This window comes from Plectropomus leopardus, chromosome 14, assembly GCF_026936395.1.
Source record: "Plectropomus leopardus strain MGB_pleo_1.0 chromosome 14, ASM2693639v1, whole genome shotgun sequence".
Lineage (NCBI taxonomy): Eukaryota > Metazoa > Chordata > Actinopteri > Perciformes > Serranidae > Plectropomus > Plectropomus leopardus.
In genome coordinates this window covers 4,279,990-4,290,639 of record NC_142189.1, presented here as the reverse complement: position 1 = coordinate 4,290,639, position 10,650 = coordinate 4,279,990, and the positions used below count along the sequence as shown (strand labels likewise).

Genomic DNA, 10,650 nt, shown 5'->3' with positions numbered 1-10,650 from the left:
TTTTATTTTGTGTTATGTTATGTTATGTTATTTTGTGTTATGTTATGTTATGTTATGTTATGTTATGTTATGTTATGTTATGTTATGTTGTTTTATTTTGTGTTATGTTATGTTATGTTATTTTGTGTTATTTTGTGTTATGTTATGTTATATTGTGTTATGTTATGTTATGTTATGTTATGTTGTTTTATTTTGTGTTATGTTATGTTATGTTATTTTGTGTTGTGTTGTGTTGTGTTATGTTATGTTATGTTATGTTATGTTATGTTATGTTATGTTATGTTATGTTGTTTTATTTTGTGTTATGTTATGTTATGTTATTTTGTGTTATGTTATGTTGTGTTATGTTATGTTATGTTATTTTGTGTTATGTTATGTTGTGTTATGTTATGTTATGTTATGTTATGTTATGTTATGTTATGTTATGTTATGTTATGTTATGTTATGTTCAGTGATGTTTTGATGTGCTTAAGATTTAAGGGTCACCACCACAGAGTAAAAATAACCCGCTCTGTCTTCAGCCGCACAGCTCGACACTGCCCCCCCTGCTGCTCCGGATGATCCCGGTACTGCAGTTCCCTGATGTCTTGTGTGTTTTGGTAAAACTGTTTCTTATCGGCCACCATCATCACAGCAGCGTTAAAGCGGAGCAGGACCACCGACAGACCCGGAGCAGGACCACCGACGGACCCGGAGCAGGATGACTCTCCCCCACTGAGGATCCGTCGATCAGCTCAGAGTCTCCGGGACGGACAGCAGCTCAGCACTCCTCCGACATTTTGGCTGATTTGGGCTAAAAACAAACAAAACTCCCCCGAAAAATCACCCGTGTCTTCCCCTCCGGGATCGGACCATCTTGGCGGCTTTCCAGGCGACATCCGCGGGTGAGACAGAGATGTTTTGTCCCGGTTCATTCAAACCAAAAGTCGGATGAATTCCTGCAGCTGATTTTGTGTCGCTGTGTTGTGATTTTTTAGGATAATAATGGCAGAGCATCTTTCTCAGAGTGAGCTGGACTATCCCTTCAAACTTCTGGAGTATTTCAACGGATTCAGGGTTTCTAAGGTAACATTTTAACTTTTATTTATCCACTAATTTCATAAACATTAAAGTGTCAGTCTGCAGTGGCGTATATGGGTGTGCTACTGATCGATTTGATCCATTAAAAAGCCCAAAATAACATGATTGTACACAAAAATATAGGGGAGACTGGGGACGGTTGCAACACCTTTTTTTCTGTTACTCAATATTCCTCAAACTACAAGAAATTATAAAGTTTAGAAAAATATTTTTTCAAGACAAGGGCAAAATATAATACATAATAATAAGGGTTATTAATATTATTATATTTATGAATATTCCTTCTAATTTATATTTAAAATTATATGTGGGAATTAATAGGAAAATTAAATATGGAAAAAAATGAAGGGAAGGGACAAGTTAGTATAGGAAAATAATCTTACTTTTTAGATGAAATATACAATTATAAATCTTAAATTATATATAAATAATCAATAGATTATTATTATTATTATTATTTTAAAATCTTTAATTTATTTTAAGACTGATATAAAATTAATTGAACAAATTGTTGCAGTTTCTTTCAAAAAAATGGGGAAAAGTCAATGCGCAACCTCACTAATTGCAAGAAATTACTAGATTTAGATTTTTTTTAAAAGGCAAAATCCCTAGGGAAAAAAAAGAAAAAAGCTAGAGAAAAACTACATTTTTAATTATTATATTACTTATTTAACATGAACTTACAGAATTATTGTAATTTTTAAGCACTTTTTAAAAAAAATATTTTGGTTTGTTATTCATTTTTTCTATCTTTTTTCAAACTTTTTTCCTTTTAAATCTTGTACATTTCCTCCTATTTTTGCATGTCATTTAGTCTTTTCTTGATCATTGACTTCCTCACATTTTTGAAAGAAAAGCCAAATTGCTTAGATTTCAAAGGGTTAAATGTGATTACATATTAAATATGGGAAGGGATAAATTAATATAGAAATAAAAATCATAATTTTCTATATTAGTTGCACTAGTTAGTTAGTTTAGATTACATTAGTTTAGTTTGGACTAAATTGATGAAGCTACACTGCTCACATGATAAAAATCTATCCACGGGTGCAGAGGTGTCGATGTGTGTTTGGTCCCTGCAGGTGATCTTTTCAGCCTGCGAGCTCGGAGTGTTTGACCTGCTGCTGAAGTCCCAGGAGCCCCTGAGCGCCCAAAATGTGGCCCAGGAGCTGGACACCAGTGTGGACGGGATGGAGAGGCTGCTGGACGCGCTGGTGGGCATCGAGATCCTCGAGGTGGAGACGGCAGACGGGACAGGTGAGGAGGACGAGGAGATGAACGGTGCATTAACTCTGTATCAGTGTGTCAGTTTGCATGACGTGGCCAAAAGTATGTGGACACCTGAGCATTGTGAATGCAATTTTTCTCTGTGGTCATCTGCCGAAAACTCAGATGTCGGAGCTTCCTTGATAACATCGACAAGGCGTAGATTTAAAGGTAAAAACCTGACGGCTTTCTGTTTTTTCTTATTGCCAGTGAATCCAAAGAAAAGACTAAAAACAACAATAAATTGATGTCTTTAATAATAATAATAATAATAATAAAGTTTATTTATACAACAGTTATCCAAACCAATGTTACAAAGTGCTTCACACTTACAATCACAAAATGCACACACGGGAAAAAATGTTAAAACACAAACACAAAACAAACATTTAAAAACATTCGTTAAATTTAAAAACAGAAACGGATCAGTGCAAGACTGAAGTTTGATTTCAGGAGTAAAAGAGAAATTAAAGATATGCCTTTGGATTAAAAATAAGTCCTCAAAAGTAATTTTAAAGAAGATTGTGATGTAACAAGCCTGAGGCTATTTATGTGTCATAGACCCTAATTGTTAAATCATTATTATTATTATTATTATTATTATTATTATTATTGTTATTTCATTTTGTTTATTTTTTATTTTATCATTATTATTATTATTATTATCATTATTATTATTATATTATATATTGTATCATTATTTTTTATTTTATTTATGCAAAATTAAAACAGTTGTGACTTTACAAGTACAAAACAAATGAGAACAACACACAAGGACAAAAAAGAATTGAGCTGACGTACAGAGCTTGACAAGGTATTATAAGGTATATAAAAAAAGTTTTAAAAAAATGTAATATTAATGAAATACAGAAAAATTAGGAAAAAAATGGAAAAAAGCACAACAATCCAATTACAGATAATTCTACTGATAACATTTTGCAGTTATGTCACTTAAATTTACGTAATTGCAGATTGTTGAAGGGGAACTCTGTTAGATATGACAAATAATAAAAAATTAAATAATAAATTTAAATGAGGTCTTAATGCATCTGTGTTAAAATAAAGGCTGAATGAGTCGACGGTTTCAGTTGCAGTGAACTGACACTAAAACACTTGGACGCTTCGTCTGCATGGATGGCTGCTGTGGACACTGTGAGTGTCCCCGTTGGGACTAAACGTCCTGATTTAAAGTGTGAAAGTGTGTGTGTGTGTGTGTGTGTGTGTGTGTGTGTGTGTGTGTGTGTGTGTGTTCACACAGCTCTGTACAGCAGCACAGACGTGGCGAATCTTTACCTGGCCAAAGGCAGCGCCAAGTCTCTCCACGACATGATCATCTACCAATCCCAGACCATCTACCCGCTGTGGAACAACATGGTGGACGCCGTCAGGTCGGTGGTTACGACCTCTCTGACTTCATAGGGGTCAAGGGTCAACACAATGTGAGGAGTTGACCATAAAGTAAATACGTGTTTTTATAATCTTCTGTACCGTCATCCTTTAGCAAGTTCTTTATTTTTAATTCACAGATTGATATAACACCAGACGGGTCGATCGCTTTCACCTTCTGTTTTTTCATTTAAAAACATGAAAAGAAAATTATCATTTCATTATTTTATGATGTTAAATTATTTCTGGATGTTTCTTTTTTACACTTTCTGTTATGTTGGTTTTGTTTTTTATGGATTATTGTTACTTTTTCTGCTCTTTGTTGTCATTTATCTTTTTAATTTTTCTGTAAAATGTCAATTTAGGTTCTTTTTTGTATTTTTTTCAAGTGGTGGATGGATGCGTTTGCATAAGCTGCTGGCTTCTTGATCTTTCCTGATACATTTTTTTAACTGATCTGGATTTTATGTAGTTTTTAATTGAGTGCAGAAAACTAAACTAAACTAAATGTGGCTTGTGTTGTGATGACGGCACGCACAGAGAGGTTACGACCGAGGGTGAAAGTTCATTTTGTTCCTCAGCAGCAGGGCTGCTCATATGTTGACTGACAGTGAAATAAACCGGTCAGTTCCTCAGTGAAAAGTGTTGGCAGGAGAAAAGCGTTTTTTTAAAGCAGTGAGAAGAAGAGACCGCAGTGCAAACATGCAGAGTGAACTAGGTTTGCTAATAGCCTCCAGAGCTGCTGCGCCTTTTGAGAAATGTTTGCAGAACAAATTGTGCAAATGAAGAGCAAACATTTCAATTATCATAATTTTTGTGTAAGTACAAAATGTACAAAATTCAAATTTTCCATCACGCAGGGAGGGGAGGAACCAGAACGAGAAGACCTTCGGCCTTCCACCGGAGGACGTTTTCCAGGCTATTTACAGGTTGGTGCTGATTTGCTGCTTCGGATGCTTAAATGTGAAACTTCACTGTGAAGCGCTGAAATATTTTGAGCTTCTTCATGTGTAAATTGTTGCTCTCAGGTCAGAAGAGGAGATGCTGAAGTTCATGGGTCTGATGAACTCCTCCTGGGTTCTAGACGGACACGATATTGTGACGGCGTTCAACCTCTCCTGCTTTCAGAACATCGTTGATCTTGGAGGTAAGAGGTTAAACTCACAGCCCGGGAGCCAAATAAATCTGTATTTTATTTGCTCTGGCAGATGCATCTGGTCCCGCTCCCGTTCAGACAGTTTTTCAGACGACCGGTTTATCTGATGTGGGGCCAGTTTCAGACACTGGCTGACAGCTCGCAGAGCTTTTGCACTTAAAAGTCAAGTGTGCAGGATTTAGTGGCATCTAGTGCCGAGGTTGCAGATTACAGCCAGCTGAAACTTCTCCTGTGTGTGAAGTGTGTAGGAGAGCTACTGTGGATGACAGAAATATGAACGTCTCTATCTGGAGTCATTAAGCGGTTTGTCCTGTCTGGGCTACTGTAGAAACAACATGGCGGAGTCTGTGGAAGAGGACCCGCTCCGTATGTAGATAAAAACGTCTCATTCCAAGGTAACAAAAACAATTCTTATTTTCAGGTGATAAAACAATAAAGAAAACATAGTTAGGGATGCAGGATGTGATTGATTGATATGATTTTTTGCAGAAATCCAAGATGCAGATATATAATAACTAAGGATGATAATTTATCAACGATCGATCAATCAGTTATGAAGAATTTAATCGAATTTGTGAAGTTTGATCAATAATACTATGCAATGCTGTCGAATTATATGAAATATATTTGCTGTTTGCTTTGATTTAGAAAAAAAACGCATTTGGTATTCTAAGAAATAAGTAAAATAAGAATATGTTTTAATGATTTTTTTTCAAATAACGATAAATTGACAGTTAAATTTACCAATAACCAATAATGACAGTAATTACGATTTGCAACCCTAATAACAACTTACTTGGCCAAAACCAATATTGATACATCCACGTCTTTCCCACCTAATTTTAGTGATCATCTCTTCTGTAGTGAAATTAACATCATATTCTGGTGTCCAGAGGCTTTTTGATCGATGGGTATTGATAAGGTACTCGAAAATCTTGTAAACTCCCTTTATGAATTTTTATATTTTTTTTATACATTATTTATTTATGGACAGACATTTTTGTTTGCATTATTCATTTAACACTTTGTCTTTTTGAACAGATTGAAATGGTAAAAGAGTTTAAATGTATTTAATAATATTAAATAATTTTAACAGTTTTTTTTAAAAAAATGAATTCAGTAGATTAAAGGCAAAAGGGTCTCAAATGAGTAAAAAAACACTTCAAATCAGTCAAAACTCACTTTAAACTCGGCCTCCAAACAGACTTTTCACAAATGTTTCCCTTGTCTGTTTTTTCACACCAAGAAAAAAGGCAATTTCACTTGACATCATTCTTCTGAATATCTCCCAGGATGCACCGGTGCTCTGGCCCGAGAGATGGCGAAGGCGTACCCGTCCTCCTCCGTCACGGTGTTCGACCTCCCGCAGGTCGTAGAAACGGCTCAGAAACATTTCTCTCAGGAGAGCGACATGGTGGTGTTTCGAGCTGGTGAGTCTCGTGATATTTTGGTAGGAAATCAATTATTTGTTTATTTATTGTGTGAAATCTCTCAAAATCAACCAAATCTCCAGAAAATCCAGCAAATCAGCGGATCGTCCTTCTGCTGAGATTCTTTTCACAACAAGAACTTTCTGTTTTAATGTGGATTCAACATTATGTTTTTGATAATGTTGATGATAAGTGTTTCTCATACTCTGGAATAATAACATACAATTCAACACCAGCACAAGCTACAGCCTCCAAAATGATCTTAACCCTTTAGGGCCCGCTTTAATATCAACACACTCGTATCGCTCTGCGCACAAAATGCACTTTTCAAAATCAAGCTTTAAAAAATATTATACATTAATATTATTTTTTACTTTCATTGAGTTTATATTTTTAACCAACATCAGTGCCAATCAAAAATATCAAATATTTGTTAATTTTCAGAATTTTAACCCATAAAATGCCAGGTTTTTGTCAGGATGCCACCTTGTTTTTAGATTAAAAAAAATAATTATGATTTCCAGCAACATTAATTTTTTATCCATACATTATTTTTTGTGCAATACTCACACTTGTACCGTTTTTTAGATGTTGTGAATTTTTTTTTATGCTTTGATGGCTGTGGGATCAAAAATTGCAGTTTGAATTTTTTTTTTGCACTGAACAGTTTCCACAGTGTATTTTGGACTTACTGTAGGAGCTTAGCTGGAAATCAAAAATTAAACAATAAAACACAATCTTGCCAATCTGCATACCAAATGCACGAACAGCCAAAATGATCAAAAAAAAAGGAAAAAACAAAAAAATTAACATTTAACTTTCATGGAGGATTTGTGGCACCACTGTTTTCATTTTTTAAGTTTTCCTAAAAAACGGCAGCTGAGTGTGGATTTAAAAAGTCGTGATCAAATCTTTCAGGAGATTTCTTCGGCGATGAAATCCCTCACGCCGACCTGTACGTTCTGGCCAGAATCATTCACGACTGGCCTGAAGAGAAGTGCCTCACGCTGCTGAAGAAGATCCATGACACCTGCCAGCCAGGTGAGTGAAACAGTGTGTGTTCTTTTGGTTTGTGCACAGCTGCTAAATCTGTGGCCTCTTTTTCCTCCTGAGCTGCACGGGATTATAATCTGACGTAATCTTCATCCACTCTGTATTTACTCATTACACTCTTCTCTTGCTTTGCTGTTTATATGTACGTAAGTAACAAGAGGACACTGTTTTGGAGATTAATATCTATATTGTTGTGTGAATGTAGGAAAAGAGTTATGACGGTTTTCAAGAAAATCGATTTATAGTGTGAGCAAAATGATGTTGGTTGACTTGTTTTTATCGATGAAACTGCAGAAATCGAAAAAGCTGCAGGAGCACAAAAAAATGCACCGCATATACAAAACTTTCAGATTCAGTGTTTGCAGACTCTTAGAGAAAGATGGACTCAAATGTTTAAACTGAGGTGTGGTTTATTTGCACAAATTGTTTGCATTGGTGTGAAAATAACTTTATGCCAGTTTCATTAGAATTATTAGACTGAAATAAATTAAGAGTAAAAACAGTTTTGGAAGGTTGAATTTTGCGTTGTGTTTACATCCTCACTTCTGGAACCAAGTAACAACTCTACCAAAAAAAAAAAAGCTGCAGTTAACCCTTTAAAACATGGATCGATATCAGTTTCTTGTGTTACATTCGGATGCCTTTCACAAGCATTTAAACCTTTGAGCAAATTGGTTTGATTTGTTTTTTTTGTTTTGGCTTAAAAAGTAATGGGCAACTTGTGTGTGTGTGTGTGTGAAAGTAATTATTTGATCATATATGTGCATTTTTTTGTTTGCTTTGTTTTAATTTTTATTTATTTATTTATTTATTTATTTTACAATTTTCTTTTTTTGTGTGCTAATTTTCAGGTAATTTTCTTGAATCTTTTGATTAATTCCTTGCTAAAACATGGCTTAAAAAGTAATGGACAACAGAGATTTCCCACAAGATCTTGCAAGAGGTTAGAAAATCTGACAAAGAAAATGAAAAAAATATTTTGAAAACAGACATTTATTGTCTGCAGGAAAGAAGAGAATTTGAAGATTATGTCGGGCTCGGTTTTAATGCCACAGTTTTGCGTCCTTCACCATCCTGCAGTGGCACTTTTTAAGCTGTTCAACTCTTCATCTGTTTACTTTCACACTTTGAGCACTCAGTATGTTTTTTTTCGTCCTGGCAGGCGGCGGCGTCCTGCTGGTGGAGGCCATGCTGTTTGAGAACAGACGAGGGCCCGTCATGGCTCAGATCTTCTCCCTCAACATGCTGGTGCAGGCGGAGGGCCGGGAGCGCCCGCCGTCCGAGTACACCCGCATCCTCAGCAAGACCGGCTTCCACAACGTCCAGCTGTGCCGGACCGGAAAGTCCTACGACGCCATCCTGGCCATCAGATGAGCCCGGGACAGGCGGGACAGGCGGGACAGGCCAAGTCTGGGGAAGCAGAGACAGCTGGACTCTTCAAGGACTTAAAAGGTTCATAGGTGGACACAAATGTTTAAGCTCGGAAAAAAAGGGTTAACAGTCTGAGTGCACATGGATCTCTAGTGTTTGTTGTGGTCAACTTTGTGATGTTTTAAGATATTGTGATAAAACTTTTTTCAAGGATCAAACTTTCTCTGGACTGAAGATGCTGCTGGACAGAATTTGTGATCAATACTTCAAAAAATCTTCCTTTAAAACTTATTTCGACATCAGTGTTCATGTCATGATCACGGGAACCCTGAGTAGTCCTAAAAATTTGCAAAATATTTTTTATGAGTAATCTTATATTTATAATCCTGGCTTGGGTATTGTAGAGTTTTTTTCATGATTTTTACTTTTTAAGAAAAGTTTTTAAAAATATATATTTAGAATACCAACAAATCCCTCAATATTTTATTTAAAAAAATACAGAAAAAGAGCCCAATAAACATGCAGTTAAAGTGCAACATTTCCATCTAGTTTACAGAGTGATATAACTCCACTTAAAATCATCAGGAAGCAAGCACTGTGAAAATTAAATAATTAGTTCCATTTTTTCAGTTTTTGAATACCTACCTACCTTTTAATTTTTTTAAAATCTTTTTTAAGACAATAATATCAAAAGTAACAACAACACTGTTGTCAAGAACCATGTAAATATCCATAAAAAGAGAAACACCTGCCATGTTTATTATTTGAAACAATATATAATCAAATTTGTCCATTTTGCAAAGCATAAATCATTCCTCAGTCTTAGTAGAAAAGTCAGTATTTTCATCTCATGGATCACGTTTATGATTTAAAGTTAAGTATGTGCTGTAAGTGGATATTAATGCTTTTTGTTTATCTGTTTTTGAGAATTTAACACTCAGAGATGGAAATAATTCCAAAAACTTTTAAAAAACGCTGATTTCTCGAGCTGGAGAAACAGCTGTGTGTTGTGACGTTGTGTGACTGTGTGTTCAGGTTCCCTGCATGTAGATCCGACTCTGCAGGACAAACCTTCAGATTACCTCCATTAACTGGTGTTAAAAAGTTCTCATTTTCTTATTTTTGGTCTGTTAGTTGTGTGAGTTGAAGGAAAAATCACTGTAGTGCTGTTTAAAAGAACCTGTACTTAATTATGTATATTTGTTGCCTTTCAGAAAGAACTTCACATCATCTCACTTCTAAATATTTACTGAAAAAGTCACATACTGAAAATATTCTACATGACAGCATAAGAGGAGCAGGAAACATTTTTTGTGTTTTGCATGTAAGTCATAGACACGGTGTGAATGCAAAACATAAACATGTTTGATAGAAACACAAGAAAACCGTCTTTTTTGAATCAGCACACGGCTCTTTTTCCACATGTTGGCAGCATGCATCCTACAGATTAAATCAAACACATACATCTTATTTGTTTTCCGTCTTAGTAGTTTATTTTTATAAAAATGAATATCTAAAAGCTTGGCAAAAACATCTTCAGTCTTTTTTAAGTTACGTTTTGTTTTTGGTTTGTTTTTGTTGTTACTAATTTTCAGGTAATTTTCTTGTACCTTTGACTAATTCCATGCTAATTTTTGGGACGTCTTCCTAAATTGCACAATGACTTCATCCGATGTTTTTGAAAGACAATTTAAAAATAGCAAAATTAGTTGATCAGTTGATAAGGACTAAGAAGAACTAAATAAATAAATAATATATATATATATATATATATATATAATTTTTCTTCTTCTCACTGTCATTATGTATTTGACCATTTCCTTTATCTTTTCATTGTCTGTAATTAGTACTTTTTTCTGTTTTTGTATAATAATTTCTCTATTTCCTTTCTACATGTTCGAATTAAAT

At 34.9% G+C, this 10,650-nt stretch overlaps 1 protein-coding gene across 1 annotated transcript; it reads left to right on the top strand.

The window, feature by feature from the left end:
* The first annotated feature begins 607 nt into the window (after nt 1-607).
* On the top strand, nt 608-10,212 carry asmt2 (acetylserotonin O-methyltransferase 2). The gene is made up of 9 exons (XM_042501021.2): nt 608-884; nt 978-1,065; nt 2,163-2,337; nt 3,605-3,734; nt 4,593-4,661; nt 4,761-4,879; nt 6,181-6,318; nt 7,237-7,359; nt 8,534-10,212. Exons 2-9 carry the CDS (start codon nt 985-987, stop codon nt 8,743-8,745), a joined length of 1,047 nt encoding a protein of 348 aa, XP_042356955.2. The 5' UTR covers nt 608-884; nt 978-984; the 3' UTR covers nt 8,746-10,212.
* The last annotated feature ends 438 nt before the right edge of the window (nt 10,213-10,650 follow it).

Bases quoted from the DNA above. Each gene is read 5' to 3' on its own strand.
- asmt2 (XM_042501021.2), top strand. From the start codon at position 985: ATGGCAGAGCATCTTTCTCAGAGTGAGCTGGACTATCCCTTCAAACTT. The intron at 1,066-2,162 runs GTAACATTTTAA...TGGTCCCTGCAG, and splicing joins ACGGATTCAGGGTTTCTAAG to GTGATCTTTTCAGCCTGCGA. The intron at 3,735-4,592 runs GTCGGTGGTTAC...TCCATCACGCAG, and splicing joins AACATGGTGGACGCCGTCAG to GGAGGGGAGGAACCAGAACG.